General features: G+C 42.3%; 1 protein-coding gene across 3 annotated transcripts in view; it reads left to right on the top strand.

Annotated features, from left to right (window-relative positions):
* The window catches only part of ADCY2 (adenylate cyclase 2), a 404,157-nt gene that overhangs the window by 260,331 nt on the left and 125,589 nt on the right, over nucleotides 1-18,237 (top strand). For all 3 annotated transcript variants that reach the window (XM_023625864.2, XM_023625863.2, XM_023625862.2), the window contains exon 5: nucleotides 16,927-17,075. In XM_023625864.2, the coding sequence (XP_023481632.1) occupies nucleotides 16,927-17,075 (149 nt within the window). The remainder of the gene's footprint in view (nucleotides 1-16,926; nucleotides 17,076-18,237) is intronic.

The following is an 18,237-nucleotide window of genomic DNA, read 5'->3' as shown; positions in this document are numbered from 1 at the left end:
GATCCTTCTCTGTGTGGAGCTGCCCTGTGCCCTTTAAGATGAGGGGCAAGAACAGATCTTAAAGGAAAAGGAAAAACAAAAACACAAAGTGTAACAGGAGAGAAAGTGCAGAGAAAAATTAGCAGACGCAACTCTTTGGAATGTTATGAATGAAATGTTGGAAAATCGTGTAGGTGGGACTGGAGCAGATTATGAGTGTTACAGAAGTGCTTAGACTGGAAGTTTTTTAATATTGATAAACTCATGGATGAGTTCACTAGGTAACTGATATTGTTAATATTGTAGTTAATATTGTATTGATGTTATAAGCAAAGTTTTACTGACAAAGGCATTCAGTTGCAGAAGAATATTTGTAAATACAGGTATCTATTATCATGATTTTTTTGAAATAATTATTTTGAAAGTTAATAGATAATTCGATTTCGCTTTTTAAAAATATGGTACTTTAAAACATGATTTTTTTTTCTGTAGTTTTTGCAGTATTGAGTAAAGGATGACTGAGGGTCAGACATCTTATTTTATGAGTCTCACAATTTTGAATCCAAGTTGCGTAAGAAGCCTGAGGTCCATCAGTGGAATTGAAGGTTTTGGATGCTTCTCCTAAAGGTCTTCTGCTCTGTGATCATTGCATATATCATATGCAAAGAACATCTTGCTTCGAGTAGTGTGAAATGGTGTGCTTTTATCAGCTACTGGAAAAGTATTTCAGTCCAATCACTAGACAGAAAACAGAACATTCCCAGATATTTCAATGGATCACTTAAGAGTGAATCATAAAACATGTCTAAATGCCATCTCATTAAGTTTCTTCTTTCCTTTCAAAATTGTTTATTAAAAGAAATCTCCTCAATCCTATCCAGTTTTTGTTTACTTCTATTTTCTTGACAAAAAGTCAATACTAGTTTTAAAGAAACACATTTTTGAGCTAATTGATATGAATTTACATCTAAAACAAATTACGTCTTAAGGAAATGTACATCTTAAAATAAATCGAAAGTGACTTATTGCATTTGTAGACAGCTGCTTAATTTCCATTATCTCTCTTGTTTGTGTTAAGGCATTTTTAAGAATTATTTGCCAAGTGTTAATTTGAAGTAGAAGCCAAAATGTGAGTGTCATGGTAGAGAATGAACAAGCATCCACCTCGTTTCTTCACCGAGAGCCAGTCCTCCTGTATCTTATCCTACGTAGTTTTAAGTTCAGCCTGGAGCAAATGTTTGGACAAGGACAAGAAGACAGATAAGCTGTGTGTAGAGTTGGGCATGGGGTGACTTCACAGAAAGTCACGTTGGAATCCAAGATAGGCAACACTTGACTTGAACTTGGGGCTTCTGGGGTCCCTCATGACGATGCCTTGAGCCTCCAGGTTTGCCTAGAAATTATTTAACCCTTGGATCCACACACCTTTGGAACCATAAACATTGGAAGTGTCTGTCATCCAGTCTGTGTGTGGTGGAAAACACAGCCATTTTTTCCCCATCCCTTGAATCTGGGTGGGCTTGTTTCTCACTTTGACGAGTAGACTCTGAGGAAGTGATGCTATGTAGAGTCTGGAGCCCAGGCCTTATGAGGCCCTGAAGATCCCCTCTCGCTCTCTGGGACTGCTGCCCTGAGGTCACCGTTAGGAAGCCAGTCCAGCCTAATGGAGGATGAGTGGCCTCATGGAGAAGAACCAAGGCCCCAGCCACCTGCCAGCACAACTGCCAGACAGATGTGTAACTGGGGCCTTGTTGGCTCCCAGCCAGGCCAGCTCTGCAGTTGAATGCAGTCATGTGAATGGCCCATAGTAAAACCAGCCAACCCACAGAATCACGAGGGGAAAAAAAGCATCATTGTTCTAAACCACCAGTTTTGAGGTGATTTGTTTGCAGCAATAGATAACTGAAATACATTCCTGCTCTAAGCCAGGCTTGAGCTCAAGTGAGCAATGGGCCCAGGAGCTGGTGAGAATAACAGACTCTTTTCCTTAGAAATCACTGCATAGCATCCAATATTTTATCAGACATCAGCCTTTCACATATCGATTTAAGGTTATTAAAAAATCTATTTACTGTTTGATAAATATTTTTATTGGCATGACAAAGTTGAGAATTCCCAAGCTTATAGATGCTGATGTAGTTATTCAAATTAATCAATAGATTTTGTTTTTAATGTAACAGAGCATCTTCTCATTAGCCAGGACTTTCATTCCCATTATGATCTCAGTCTTTGTTCCCTGGCAGAAAACTTGCCCTCCTTTCGCTTTGGCAGGGCCGCGAGTCATAAGTTATTCATTCCCCCTTCTGCTCCTCCACACTGCGTTCCCGGCTGTGCGCCTCCCATCATGCTGCGTCGGCGACAAGAGGAGCCCTCACTGACATAATTTACATGAGTACTTGGATTTGTACCTGCAGAATAACAAAGAGGAGAGTGCGTCTTCATCAGCTCTAGAAAGACCGGATCGCAGGGCAGCTTTAGGAAAAACAGATGAAAGAGTTTAAATGCTCTTCATTCTACACAGTTGCCCTAGAAATCTGTGCATGCATTCCAACTACTGCATATTGTGACAAAGTCAAAAGATATATATCTATATCTATATTTATTAGCTACATCCTCCCACTCTTTCTTCTAACGGAGAAAATCACAGGTTTTTAAAAATTACCAAAAAAATTATTCAAAATGTATTCCTTTTATGCTGCCACACTCTAGGATGTCTTCCTATTTCCTCCTGACACTTTGTGGAAGAAGCCTAGAAGTGAAAGAGATAGCAGAAATTCACTCAAACACCTCTCAGGCTACAAGGAGGACACTGAGGGACAAGGCAGCCACATAATTTACCCACTGTCCACTTAATGAGTGACAGAGCTGAGGCCAGGATGTTCTCCTCATTTACATTATTGAAAAATCAGATTATTTAATAAGCTGCCTAGTGGAAATCTTATTCAAAGTCTAGTGAGGCACTGGCCATACGTTTGTGCATTCCTTCCTGTATCCATCTAACAAATGTTTGTTGAGTGTCTACTCTGTGCTGGGCTCTGTGTTCTGTACCAGGAATATACTATTGAAGAAGGCACAGTCTGGGCGCACTGACACCTACAACCTTGGGCAGTAAAGTAAACAGGTGATTTCAGTGGAGTTTGGGGGTTAACATTGGATGCTAAGGCAGCACACAGCACCTAACCCAGTTGGGAGTGGGGAATGCCTGCAGGACAGCTCTCACAGAGCGGGTGATGGAGGAGGTTGTATGTGACCAGAAGCTCGCCTGAATAATTGACAGCAATAACCTTAGCAAAGAAAGGTGGGCGTGGGTGGGAATGGCATGATGGTGCCAGCGGTCCAGGTCCTGGGGCTACATTTCCTCTAGGGAGGAGGTGAGCACCGCACCAGGCTGGTCCTGCTCGTGACTCAGAGCTGGACCACAGGCTCAAGAAGAGGAGGAAGTAAAGGAAGTGGAGTTCATGGGGGTGTAGCAGATCTTGTACAAACTGGAGGGTCTGGATTTGTCAGTAGAAGCATTCAGAGCTGGGACTGACCTGATCTGGCTGCATCACATTTTAGAAAGATTTCTGCTGCAGAAGAGAAAGAGTGAGTGAGGGGGAGGACAGGAGGTAAGAAGACCAGTTAGGAGGTGGTCCACTCATCAGATGAGTGACAGAGGTGGCCAAGAACTGGGTAGAGGCAGTAGGTCAGGGAAAGGGGCAAATTCTGTAGTACGGTGGACAGGAATCGCCACTTCACTGGACCTGGGACGGTAAGAGGGAAAGAATAATCAAGCACGTCTGCTTGGGCAGCTGGGTGGGTGGTCAGCCTTTAGCTGAACTAAGGTTGCGAGGGGAGGGACAGCTCTGGGAGGGGAGGTGATGGCTTCCATTTTGGAAATGCTGCATTTGCATCCTCTGCATGTCACAGAGACCACTGTTTTTTCTCCTGATATCCATTCTCTCCTTCGTCTATAGTAGGAGGATCTTTGTAGCCAGGCACATGCCACCCTGAATCAAGACATGCCCCAGCGTCTCTCAGAGCTGAGTATAGCCTATGATGACCTCTGGCCCATGGCATGTGAGCAGAAGTCATGGTATACTTCTGAGTGATGCCGTGGAGAGGTGCGCTCTCCCATTCTGGAAGGATGGGGACAAGAAAGTGATTGAAGCAATGGCCCATGGAGTCCAGGGTGGAAAGGAATGGAAGTAAGGGAGGCGGGGCAGATTATAGGGGAAAAGTAGTCAGGTCAGAGATCCAAATGAAGAGTCTCACATTTGGAGCAGTGATTCTCGGCCAGGGGAGGTTTCACCCCCAGGGAGCAGTAGCAATGCCTCGAGGTGGTTGCCTGTAAGCAGTATGTTGTCACAGCTGGGGATGGGGTTCTACTGGCATCTAGCGGGTAGGCGCCACTAAATTCTAGTCTAGTCTAAGTCTATGGGATTCTTGCTGCTAAACATCCTACAGTGGACAAGACAGTCCCCACAACAAAGAACTATCCAGACCCAGATTCCAATAGTGCTGAGAGTGAGAAGTCATGATGAAGAAGATAGGCAGACAAGGTAGATGTGTACCATGAAGTTACAGTACTATAGGGAATGGTGAGGACTGTGGCAAGCTGTATAGTACATGACCTACCTAAAGCTGTTTGAATTCTTTAGACCTGCACACACATAAACACAAATCTGTGCTCTCTGCAAGCCAGTCAGAGCCCACAGGCTGAGTTTGCCAGCCCTGGACTTGAGATTGTGGTGAGTCTCAAGAACTTATATACTCAGAATAAATAAAGGAGTTAGAAAACACACCAAGTAAAGTTTCCTGCTCCGTTACCTGTGTCATTTAAACTTGAGCTGTCATCACATGCAGTTTGCAAGAAAATCTATTATAAGATCTTTTTTAATTACAGAAGCTGCAAGCCACGACTTATTTTTCTTTGTCAGGTAGCAGTGCCTTTGAGATTCTGAACAAGAATCACTGTTTTTAGCTAATATTTGATGTGATACTCTCCAAAGAGAGAACTGTTAGTGGAACTTAGGTGGGAGATTCCCTGAAAGAAAATCCTAGATTACTAGGAATGCATCTTCTAAAGACAAAGATAAAGCTTAAACATATTGTGTGCCAACAATATTAGTACCATCAAGTGTGTAACGAGTTAGCAGTCAAGCAGTCCACAGCAGACGGGCACCTTTATTCTTTAGTTGGAACCATGGTCTTTTCATTGAGTTACTTTTAATAAAATTCTAGGAATGTGACAGTCCATCTTTTTGCCATGATGATCTTGCTGTACGTTTTGCTTCTTGCAGCTTTGATTTTTATCTGAGGAAGCTTAGGACATGGCTTGATTAGCAGAATGGGAATTCATGCAGTTCTGCCCACTCTCTTTTCTCCTTTGTTATTCTTTCCCTGAGAAGTTGATGTCAGGCAGAAATGATGGGTCTGTCTCTCGGTACCAACCGCATCAGCGCCCAAGGGGATAATTAGTGTTGGAGGACAGGCACAATATTTAAAGGGTGTTATCTGCTGAGTTGTGTCTTTGAGGGCTTTCTCTGGAGGCTGGCATTGGGGCACCTAGTCTTTCAGGACAAATAAGCAGATGAAATTTGAACTTCTATCTCCGTGCTGGAGTCCGTGGATCACCTCCCCGTACCAGCTACTCAACTTTGCATTCATAGCAGAAGATGTAAATACTCACTTTAGGATTCAGTCACGAGTTCATGAGAGAAATGTCGAGGAGTTTCTTCCAGAAATCTCCTCAGTTCACTGCCTTTTCAAAGAAAGCTATCGGCTGTGATTTGCTCTGTGCCCCAGTGTTCCCAGGGGAGTGTGCTGACGTGGCCGTGGATTGGATGGGTGGGCATGGGTGTGGGTTGCATCGATGGGAAGAGGCTGGAGGGACCTGTGAGACTCACCCCAAGAGCACTTTTGCTTTCGGGTTCAAGTCTCCAAGTTCAGCAAAGTTAGATAAAGGGCCATTCTCCTCACTGAAAAAGAAGAGAATCAGTCGTGCCCTGAGACGCCACCACATGGAAGTGTCCCTCCCTGTCACTAATAGAAGCGGTTATCTATTCTTGTACCTGTTTATGTATTGTCTCTTTTTTCTGGATGCCCTTTAGTGGACTGGTTAAGAGCGCTAACCACTAACTATCTCCCTGGGTTCAAATCCTGACTCCACCACCTCGCTGATGTGTGATATTTAGCAAGTCCTGCAACTTGTTTAGTCTTCAGTTTCCTCTTCATAAAAATAGGGACAGTAATAACACCAGCTTCGTTAGGTTATGGGGAGAATTAAGCAAGATAGTACAAATCGCGTAAGACTGAGACTGGTACTTGGAAGGTAGACAGTAAATATTTGCTGAATAGAAAAAAATATCTTGAATTAAGAGCACAGCATCTGCATTCAAGTAGAGCAGTTCTGTAATTTCCTGGGAAAACTAGGAATAGTTCACATCCACGTACAAGAGAGGTGCGTTATTCTTTGATCAACAATTCTGAATGCCCCAAATGTGAACTTATGTATCTTTATGGAAGCCAAACTTAGTAGCAACATTGAAGGACCTGATCCCCCTTCCAAAGCACCACACCCTTCTGGCACCGACCCTCACCCCTTCCCACTTCTCTTACACTCGTTACGGTTTCCTGCATCCAAGCAGCCAGGCTTAGGCAGAGCAGCCTTCTCCAGGCTAGAATCCCAAGCTTCTGACAGGTTGAAGTGAACCCGCAGCCTCCCCACTATCAAGGAGGCAGCTAGGTCTGCACCCCACCAGACAGACTCCAGTGCTCTTTTCTCAGTACTTCCCGTGGTTGATGTTGTGAACATCACAGTGTAACAGTGCACTGCCCATATTCTCAAGTACGGGAACTCGGCCGACTGATGAAAGCCCATTGCTTTTCTATCCAATGCAAATAAAAATTTTAATTGGAGAATATAGACAACAACTGGTATGTAGGATGACACCTGCCGCCAAGCAGCATGGGTAAATCCTCATGACTTCAGCCTTTTAGAGAAGTGATCCTTGTTTTTTATCATGGAAGAAGAAATGCAAATTAGGACAGAAGTGCCCCACACTGGGTGGGGTAATTCCTGCACTGTGTGATTCAGACACCCTTAAAGGAACCCAAGGCCATGCCCCAGCCTCTTCCTCACTGGCCTGCAATGCAGACCACATAAGATTAACAGCGTTGGCTTTGGAGTCACAAAGACCCTCCCCCACTTGCTCCTCACAGGCCAAGTAACCTTGCTGAGTCTCAGCCTCCTCTACTCTGTTGGGAAAAGAATCAGTACCTCACAGGGGCACTTTCCAGACCTTTGGGACTGGAGCCTCAGCTCGCACGGGGGAGGATGCCTATGTGAGTGAGTAAGCAAAATCTCACCAAGTCAGAACAGCTGTGAAAATCCTGTGCCCAGGAGGCCTGAGTACATGGGTTGTACACGCCCTGATACCTACAGTATTGCATCCGTCCAAATAGCAAGGGTGTGCCATGGCAAAATCAAAGTGGCTAGCAACAATAATGCTTTCTTTCTTGTATTTGTCCAACATGAGGGGACTGCCGCTTTGTACCATGCACAGGATCCAGGCTCAGAGTAGCCTCTACCTGGGACATTACTGGTCCCCAAAGTGGAGGGCAACAAAAGCATGGTGAGCCCAACCCTGGCTCTTAAAGCTTCTGCTCACAAGGGGCACGCACCATGCTGCTTGCATCTCAGTGGAGAGGCCAAATCACCTGGCCAAGTCTACAGTCAGTGAGGCAAGGAAAGAAGGGGCCTCGCTATTTCAGTGCAGTAACTCAGGCTGCTGCAACTGTTGTGTGTATACAACATCATTGTGTATCTAGTCATCTGCAACATATAGTTTCATTAAGGGATTGCGTTTGAACATTAAAATATTCAATTTTGCTCCTTGCAGCCTTTCATCAACGTACTACTTCTTTTTACTTCTTCTTATCATCTCCCTCTGTTGACGGCGTCATCAGCATCTCCACCTTTCCTTCTTCTCAGAAGAAATCACTTGGTCACCTGTGTTTTGTTTTTTGAGGTTTTTTGGCCGAAGTCCTGGAGTGTGGACAGTCTTCACAGATTCCTTCCACGGTTTACTTCAACTGACTTTGCCTCTTTCGGGCTAGATGGTGTTCCTTGCCTATGGGCAGATGATCTTTGAGAGGCAAGTCAGACCAGGATTGATGTCGCTCTGGAGCATTTTACTTTTTTGCTTTGTAGTGTGTGAGCGTGGTAGTCTGTTTGTATGGTAAGATTCATTTTGGGTGATTTAGCAACACTGGTGTTGAGATAGGTTGTTCTCAGACCTTGTGGGTACTTTGGCCTGAGAGGTGCCCGTGTTGCTCATGGACCCCTCCGCCATCTTGCTCTGGGTGTGTGTGCAGTACGTGTCCTACCGCCTGGTCGAGAGAGCAGAGCTGTGCCTCTTCTCTTAAGACCTCCATATTCTCCCACCCAAGGATTGAATATTTTCTACCTTATGAGTGATTTTTTTTCCACCAGAGGCTCTATTTTAGAGAATTGAATTGACAGTGATGGTAAACAGTTCAAGTTTAGAAGTATCAATTTGCTGTCATCCATGACTATAGACATAATTTATAATTTGACTTGATTGGCCCTTTGTTCTCTAACATTTCTTGCTGGAGGGCAATCACATGTGAGTGATAATTTCATCCTTTCCACTTTCTGTTAATGATGTTCTCTCTAAAATCCTCTCGGTCATCTCATTAAGCTTACAAATCAGAGTAAGTGGAAAGAGCCGTCAGTGGCTGTGAAGTTGGAAGACACAAATTCCATCTGGTCTTGACTTCTTAATGAGTATCACCTCACTATACCTCCTGTAAGCCACACCTGTATCTATTTTGCCTGGTTTTTGGTCAAAAATGTTTAAATTTAAATGAAATTGAACATGACCAAGGTTTGTAAAATGAGACACCAATATATGTGTGCAATGAAAGTAGTTACTGTTTTATAAAAAGAAACAGTGATTTGTTGAAGTACATATTGACTTTAATTTGCACAAAGCATTCCAGTTTTCCTAAAATGTGAAATAAACAAGCCATCCTTCCCTTTGCACGCAAATACCGTCTGTTGATATAGGCCCGCCAGAACTCTTGGCCCTTCCTCACCTTCCTCCCACTCACTGAGGTCACTCTTCAAGAACCAGCACAAACTCAGTCTCCTTCCTGTCATCTTTGCCGAGATCCCAAGTGGTCTTTCCTTTCCCGCAGTCCTTCTTATAGTCTTTGCCATCATGTTGGGATTTGAACACTTAGGTTCTTTCCTCTGTGTCACTAATTGTTTGACTCAAAAACAATGAGAGGTAAATTCTAGCAAGGGCCTCTTGTGGTTCCGTAAAATGCTGGGAACATATGTGGACGTGGAGACCTTAAACTCACCTAGTCCAATAGATGTATTTTTTAGACAACCAAACTAAGACCAAAAGGCTGGAATGATGTTATTGAGGTCTTCTAGATAAAGGCAGAGAAAGGGCAAGAACACACATCTTCGTCCATTTCAGTGCTCTTTCTACTATAAAGTGCTGCTACTCTATGTCATACGTAGATATGATGACTGCTTTTTTGTAAAAGTCAAAGAAAGATAAGGCAAGACCTTTCAAATAATGAGTATTCAATGTGTTCCAATTGCTCGATGTTAAGCAAGGTTTGTAAGGAGAAACCTAGGAGAAGCAAGCTGAATTTCATGACGAGAAACTGCAGCAATAGCAGTTGTTACTACAACTTAACTTCGGGGATGTGCTGGTACTGGAGGTTGGGCTGATGGAGGATGCTTATTCCCTGAGACCTGCAGACATGAAGCTGGCTGCAAGAGAAGATGTGAGCTTGGGGAAGGGGTTGACATCTTCTCTTCCTGACCCCGGCAGGTATTTTCCAAGTGCAATGTTTTTAGCGTTTGATTCCAAGTGAACACCTAGTCCTTTCATACTGCAGGACAGTAATGAATGACATCATCTGTATCCTCAGTACCACCTGTAACTCAGTGGCTGCTTAGGGATCTGGTGTCTGTCCATTCTGATAGCTACATTTTGTTGGGAAGAAGAAAATTTATAACAATATCCCTTCTGTTCATTGCATTGGTTTGGCATCCCAATGTAGTTGAATTGTGTTTAAAATAGGGACTAAATAGAAATAAGAATTTTGAAGGTGAAAAATTTTTAAATTCTTATGAAAGGAGCATGTCACTGTCATCCTCCCTTTTGAAAAGTAAAGCAGATTTAAATATGTATTGCATGCTTTGTTCATTGAATAGACAGGGTATAATATGCATTACTATATCTTAGCTCAAAATTTGAGTAGAAGTCTTCTTTGCTTAAATTGGATTTTCCTATCCATTGAAATAATCTCAAATATAGCATAAAAATATAAAGTTATAATATCGGCTTTGTTTCATTATATTAGAAATACTTCTTAGCTCAGAGAGTCTTCAACTTTGATCAGTAGTACATTGAAATTTACTAACTCTGCAGCTCTTCTGTGAGGCACACTTTAAAACAACAAATTTTAGGAAAACATTATTGCCAATGAATAATAATTAGAGGTTTAATAAAGGGATGTGTTGAAATGGAACCGTTAAACCAAGGCCAAGTTATTTGTCAGATAGCCTTTGAATATGCCATAATTAGCCAAATTCTCTTTAGTTAGATAATCTTTCCTAGCAAGAGAAAGAAGTGGTAATGGTATGCATCCATCAGTTTAATGACAACTTGATTTTCCAAAAGTCCCCTTAAGGAATTTCTTCAGTGTACTTGGAGATAATGTAACTAGGTTATATCTGGTATATTAAGCACTTTAGTTTGTGTGTTGCTTTCAGATAATTTGGCAGAGCACACAGCTACATTAGCAAAAAGATGAAATATTAATGGAAATGTTAACTTTGTCAGATTATGAATTGAGTTTATATTTGCCATGTGTGCCATAATCTTGGTCTTTTCTTTTGGAGCATGGCATTTTATAAGGGAAGAAAGACTAATGTAAAAGGGTCTTGACTCACCACACTGAGTGTGGGCTTCTGTTTGAGATCACCACCTTGCCCGAGGCTGTGATCCCCAGGAGGACACGTGCAGACCCTGAAGCACAGATCCCATACATGAGCTCTAATCGGAGGTCTTGTGGTCTGCTGGCGGTACCAGAATTGCATGATAGTGGGGTTCTTTTATTTGCCTGTTGGCTGTTACCAAAATCTTTAATCCAGTCTAAATTCACACAGATTCTTTAATACTTAAACAAAAGGAAAACTTTGGTTTATACAATATATGAAGTTTATTTCCTGTATTTTTCAAACTGTCTATAAAAAGCCAGTCATCCATCTACATTTGGGTCTAAAATAAAGATCATAATTTACGTTTGGTCATTAAATGAGGTTACAGCCATGGAAGAGAATGACTATATCTGATTCTTCTTTTTTGTTTATGGAATCTGTGTCTTTCAGGAAAGGCCGACTCTGTGTGCTTTGGGTTTAGCGTATTCTTGTTACAGGCTACAGGAGGAGAAGAGAAAATGCTTATAAATGTCTCAGTTAGGTTACCCTAAGCATACCCTAAGACAAGGCTCTGGGTATAGTCATTTAGTTGGAACATGGTTCCAGGTAGCAGAGTGAGAGAATGGACTGGGGAGGGGGGTCAGCCACTGAGAGGGGCTCCTGGTGGCAACAGAGACTCTGTCCTGCTGGAGACCCTCTGATGGAAGTATGGAGCATCCTCAGATCCACCCACTGAGGTGGGTGCGTGCAGAAGCTGGAGTATTTATCCATCAATTATTTCCTCATTGGCTGAGACACAGGAAACTATAGATTTGGAAAGGAACAAGCTGCCTCCCAGGAAGCAGAGGGAATATGGGTAGGATGCTGACAGCACTGGCTACAAGAAGCATGACTAGAAACTCACGGAAACATCACAAAAGTCTACTGCTGATTTTAAATTCAGCGAAAGACTGCACTAAATCCATACACATGCACGGCTTATCGTCACAAGATAATAATGCAGGACTATGTAAACTGAGCGTTTTGACCTGGTGCATTTTATTTGTTCTTAGCCCTTGACTCATCCATCACCCATCAGCATGAGTTAAAAATTGGTTTTAATCTGATGAATCCAACCATCGCTCATCTCTGTAGACACACAGATTCCGCTGGGATTTCTAAATAGGTAGCCTAGATCCAGATTCATATTCTGTTATATTCTCCATGCTAACATTCCTTCTCACTGTTTTAGAAGTCAACCAATTTATATTCAGTGTCTGCTTGCTTTGATTATGACAGAGATTCGGTGGCATCTTGGAGCGACTTGCCTGCCTTTGCCCCTGCCTGGGGCTGCTCTGTTCATGGCTGACAGCATAGCCAGATAGGTCTCCTGAATTTTGTTGATGGCAATTTCACCCTTTTCTTAGATCTATTGGATTTTAAAAAAAAGATAAAATGTAACTCTATACTACTCACAATAAACACATCTTAATGTGTAATGTGTAAGAAAATATACAAAAAAATAGGGATAAATTATGAAAACTTCCATGATAAGAAAGCTAGTATAACTATAGCAATATCAGAAAAACAGACAACAAATCTATTTGTTTAAATAGATTATGAACAGTATGGCTCCTTTATAATATTTTGGCCTCACACCCAATCATCTACTACATTGATCAATAAACAGAGAAAAGAAACAGTGACCATCCCATACAGTGTGACTCAGTACATGTGGTGCATTCAGTACCTACAGAAATGCAATTAAGTGAATGCAACCTTAGCAGAACTCAGTCCCAATCTTTAAGGGACAAAGTCTGTCTGCTAAGTACTTCCTTGGTTACAGTTTGTGTTTTATGACTTTCAGACTTCTCAAACGTCTAACCTTATCTGGTTGGTCACAGAGGCCAAAACATGGAAGAATTGAAGATAAGTGGCAAAAGTGTGTCTTTGGGGAATGGATAGCAAAAGATCAGTAGATGATGGAGTGGCTCTTTATATAAGATTACAGAAGGTACTAAAATGCCGTTTATTTAAAACATAAATCCCATTGTCTTTTCGGGTGGCTTCTGAGATTGGAGAGAGTACAGGCTTATATAGATACCAGACCATCCATCAGAATTATCTAACTCTCAATTTGTGCATAGTAAGGACAGATTTTTTTTTAAGTTTTAAAATATGAACATCTATTTTCATGTCATTAGTAGTTTCTGGGCACCCGAGTTCCAAGTAGCTCCATTTTTCTGAGGCCACCTGTTTCTTTAATAAATAAAAATATTACTAGATTTCTTATTTCGCTATGGAACTCAATATTGTCCATCCTCTTAGTGTTGCTTATCCTGGCCCCTGGTGGGGTGCTGAGATGTCTCACACCGTTGGACAGAGTTCCTGGTCTTTCAACATTTTGCTTAAGTCCAGAATTTGAACTCGCCTCCTCTCTGTTAGGCTAACATGATGCTGCTGTATTGTTAGATTGTTAATGAAATTTGGAGAATAACAAATGGGAGTTAGAGTTCAGAATAGGAATCAAAGCAAAATGTAATTTCAAGTGGTTGCCAGAGTTCACCAGCCATTTCCCAACATGGGGACACTGAATGTTGTCCTTCTCCTTGGGTGCAGCCTTCTGACAGGAAGTGGGGCTCTCTCCTCGCCCTGTGTGGGTCTTTCTCACCTTCCTTCCATTCCCTGGCCCCATCCCCATGGTATTGTTGTCACCAGAGAGAAAATCCCAAGGCAATCACTACCTTATTTTTCAGAATAGTTGGGTTTCCCTTTGTGTGAGCATCTCTGATCCAGATTTTCCCAGGCCTTGTGTTTAGATCCGAGGTCATTAATATGATTTTAAAACATAAGCTCTGTCTGCCCAGGCCTCCACCCTAAGCAGCACCAACAATGAACAGAAGCTTCAAAATTAGATTTTTCTTTGATGTTCCCTTGATAAAATGCTCAGCAGGTCATTCATTCATTCATTCAACAAATAACTACAGAGAAAATGCTACTTTCCAGTTATTCCTCAGGAATTGAGAAATAAAGCAATGAACAAGCCCACCTCTTCACTCCCTTTCACACCACCAGTATCTGTGAGTGGAAGGAACTGCATTACAAGACATATCACCAATGTCCACAATAAAACTCAGTGGTATTTCTCTGTCTCCAAAAAAATTTTTAAAAATATGTGGACTTGTCCATTTTTTCCTCAAAGACTAACATATCCACAAAGTCTATTTTTCTTTTTTCTTTCTTCCTTTCTTTCTTTCTTTTTTTTTTTTTTTTTTTGGTGAGGAAGATTGTCCCTGAGCTAACATCTGTTGACAATCTTCCTCTTTTTTCTTGAGGAAGATTGTCACTGAGCTAATATCTGTGCCAGTCTTCCTCTATTTTTTGTATGTGATATGCTGCCACATCATGCCTTGATGAGTAGTGTGTAAGTCTGTGCCTGGGATCTGAACCCATGAACTCTGGGCTGCCAAAGCAAAGCACGCAAACTTAACCACTACACCACCAGGGCAGCCCCCAAAGTCTGTTTTTCTGATATTGATATAGTTATACTAGCTTTCTTATCATGGAAGTTTTCATAATTTATCCCTATTTTTTTGTATATTTTCTTACACATTACACATTAAGATGTGTTTATTGTGAGTAGTATAGAGTTACATTTTATCTTTTTTTAAAATCCAATCTAATAATATCAGTCAATTAATTGGAGTATCTAGTCCATTTACACTTAGTGTCATTTCTGATACAATGGGCCAATAACTGCCATGTTATAATTTGTTTTCTATTTGTGCCACCTGTTTTAAGTTTTTTTGACTCTTAATTACTTTGCATTCATTGAAGACTTCTTTCCCATTTTCACTGTTAGCCTGTTAGTCATACATTCTTTCACTCTTTTTGTTGCCACATGGAAATTGCATCCATTCTGGACTCATTGCAGTCCAAGATAAATTACTGTCTTTTGCCACTTCCCACAGAACCTAGAACCTCAGAATATTTTAACTCCATTTACTGCCATTTCATATTTTGTGTTAGTGTCATTGTACATTTCATTTCTGTTATATTTTAGACCACACAATACATTATCCTCATTATTTTATACAATTAATATTAATTTGTATTGCCCCATATGTATATATGGACATTTAACTTATTAAAAACTTTTGCTTTCTCCATTTTATTTCTTAAGTTGAAACATCAAGGGGAATTTAACAAAAACTGAAAAGATAATTCTTAGATAAAAAGTGTTTTCTTACCTTCGTAAGTACCAATATTCCCTTTGGCATACATGTCAGTACCAGCACTTATGAAAGTGTTAGCTCCCTGCCCCCTCGCTAAGTGCCTCTTCTGTCTCTATGGCAAGGAGGTAGTGATAACACTAACCAGGTGGGGCTGTTTTGGTTCAATTGGTTCACATGACTACAGCTCCTGGGAGCAGGTGGCGCATAGCAGGTGCTCCTGGACTGTTGCCCTTCTATTTTCTCGGATCCCAGGCATGTGGCTTCCTCCAAACACCAGCCTGTCCTTCTAACTTCATCTGACAGCAGGTGCACTGTGGATGGGCTCCTTGATAGTTTATGGACAACATGGTATCGGGACATTGTCTCATTCTTCTTTGCATTTACCGTTAGTGCTTATCAGGGGGCCTGGCATTTAATGGACAATGGTGGATGTTTTCCGAATGGGCAGATAAATGAATGAGTGAATGAATGAACAAATGATCAACACTCAGTAATGTGAGCTCATGGAGAAATACTCTCTACCATGCGCTGAGGTCCCCCCACAGGCACATGCTCAGTCTCCTGTAGACTGCACCTGTCTTTCCCTAGAGCAGGCAGGGGTGAGCAGGCTGTGGTGAGAGTTTTCCCATCTTCATCAAGATGCTCTCCTGGCCTACCTTCTGCTCCCTGGGTGAAAGTTCCCAACAGCCACCAAACTGGTGTGCACTGGAGGGGAGCCCAGGAGATGGACACCTGGCCCTGAGAACCTGGGAGCAAAGCCCAGCTTCCCTCCACCCCTACTTTCTCACTACTTTGTCCACAAAAAAAATTAAGAAAGGAAAAAGAGAAAATGTGGAAGACAGAGAAAATGTTTCATTCAACAAATGTTTGTTTATCAGCACTGAATATCAGTTGCTAAATCCACAATACCTGAAGAATGTGATGTTTCCTACAACAGATTAACGTTGAAAATACTCCAGGATGAATATGAACTTTCAAAGGTTGTCCTTCCGTGATTCTTTCCCTCAAAAATGTATTGCAGGTTTTCCTTGAAGAGAAGGCAGAGAAGTCCCGCTCTAATGGAAATAAGTACATATTAAAATAAGTGTACTATTGCGTGCTATTGTTTCCCGCATTTACTGAATTTAGAGATCAAAATACAAGACAAGCTCACATATTATCATTTCTTTGTGTTCCAACGGTAGTTTCCTACAGATGACGTTGTGCAGAACCTGCTATTTCTGACTCCATCTTTCTAGTAGTTTAGAATCCCTAAAGCGGACTGAATAGTCGTCATAGAGGAAACGCAATATCTGGAAATATTTGACTTTCTTATTTAGGAAATGTGGAGTATTGTTGACTTTCTAAAGTGCGATAAAGCTTGCACTTTATCTCTCAAATGAACAGGCAGGCGGAAATGAGTGTTTTCTATCTTAGACTGGCCACTGGTTTCTGACGTTTTAATATTGTTTCTGCTTCACTACTTTACAATCAAAATAGATAAATAATGTCCTTTGGGAAATAACTTTGCCTTCCTTTATTCTCCACACTGAAGAACACATGCTTAGAATTTAATAACTAATCAATAATGTAATAATACACTCTGACCTTACAAAATTTGATCTTTTCAAAAAAATATGTATTTCTAGAATCTATATTTTAACTTATTCGAAAGAGTCCTCAAATTGACCCCACTACAAATCAGCAATGATTTCAAATATTGCTTGGATGTGACCCTGGTTGTGTGAACTCTCTTGGCCTTTCTTCCCTACCTTGTTTCAGGAGCGGCTCCTGCTGTCCCTGCTGCCGGCTCACATAGCCATGGAGATGAAGGCCGAGATCATCCAGAGGCTGCAGGGCCCCAAAGCCGGCCAAATGGAAAACACAAACAACTTTCACAACCTGTACGTCAAGCGGCACACCAACGTCAGGTACCTGCTTTGTTCTTGATCCTCGGCAAGTCTGGGGAGCCCGTTGGCTGGATTGGGGGCATTTTTGGCTGGGACCCCACATCTTACAATGTTGTGTCCCCTCTGTAACCATTCATGTAGAGTAGTTACCCCTTCACTCACTCTCCAGCTCCACTTGGGGCCTTCAGGTTAAGATAGCAAGGTAGGATCCTCTTTACTCTATTGAGTTCTCCTTCATTGCCCTGCTTTCCATGGCTGACCATCAGTCACAAAATGGAAAGAGTTGGACACGAGAGTCCTTATTCTTGCAACTCCATGCTCAGATCACATGCTGTCCTTGGAGCCCAAGGCCCAGCTTTGCAGTAAGATTGGAAGGGGAGTCAGTGGGCTCTTGGCACAAGGACTGACTCGCCTTTGCAGGGGCTGAGCCTCAGTGCAGCCAACACTTTCCAGGGAAGCAGGATGTTCTGCTGTCCATCAGGAATGATGGGTTTCTGGGGTGTGTCCAACCAGTGACCAAGGTCACAGGGGACTTCATTAATTTATAGTGGAAGGTACTGCTTTCTGAACTAAGATAGTCATATCTGCTTCCCAGGAAGCCTTTACTGAAATCATAGTACCTGGAAAGCTAACATGTTATCAGCATGGGATTACGGTCAGAAAGGAGAGCATCATGGGCATCTTCTCTGTGTAGCTCTAGAGAGGAGCTGTGGTGCCCTCGCTCCAGCCTGAAGAGGGCACTCCCTCCATGCTCCCTGTCTCCCGGCTGCAGCAGAGTGGGAGTGCTCACCGTTCTCCATGCCCCTCACTCCTGGTACCACTTCTTTGGGGGTTTCTCCTTTCATCTGTTCAGTTACGTTGCAGTAGTGCTTTCTGTTCTAGCTGGGTTTTCTTTTCTTTTTTAAAGATTGGCACCTGGGCTAACAACTGTTGCCAATCTTTTTTTTTTTTTTTCCTGCTTTATCTCCCCAAACTCCCCCGTACACAGTTGTATATCTTAGTTGCATGTCCTTCTAGTTGTGGGATGTGGGACGCTGTCTCAATGTGGCCTGACGAGCGGTGCCATGTCCGCGCCCAGGATCCGAACCCTGGGCTGCTGCAGCGGAGCATGCGAACTGAACCACTCGGCCATGGAGCTGGCCCCTAGCTGGGTTTTCTCAGTAACTAACTCACGCATGCATCC

Source organism: Equus caballus, chromosome 21 (genome assembly GCF_041296265.1).
Source record: "Equus caballus isolate H_3958 breed thoroughbred chromosome 21, TB-T2T, whole genome shotgun sequence".
NCBI lineage: Eukaryota > Metazoa > Chordata > Mammalia > Perissodactyla > Equidae > Equus > Equus caballus.
The sequence above is the reverse complement of the archived record's forward strand: the minus strand, read 5'-3'. Positions and strand labels throughout refer to the sequence as shown.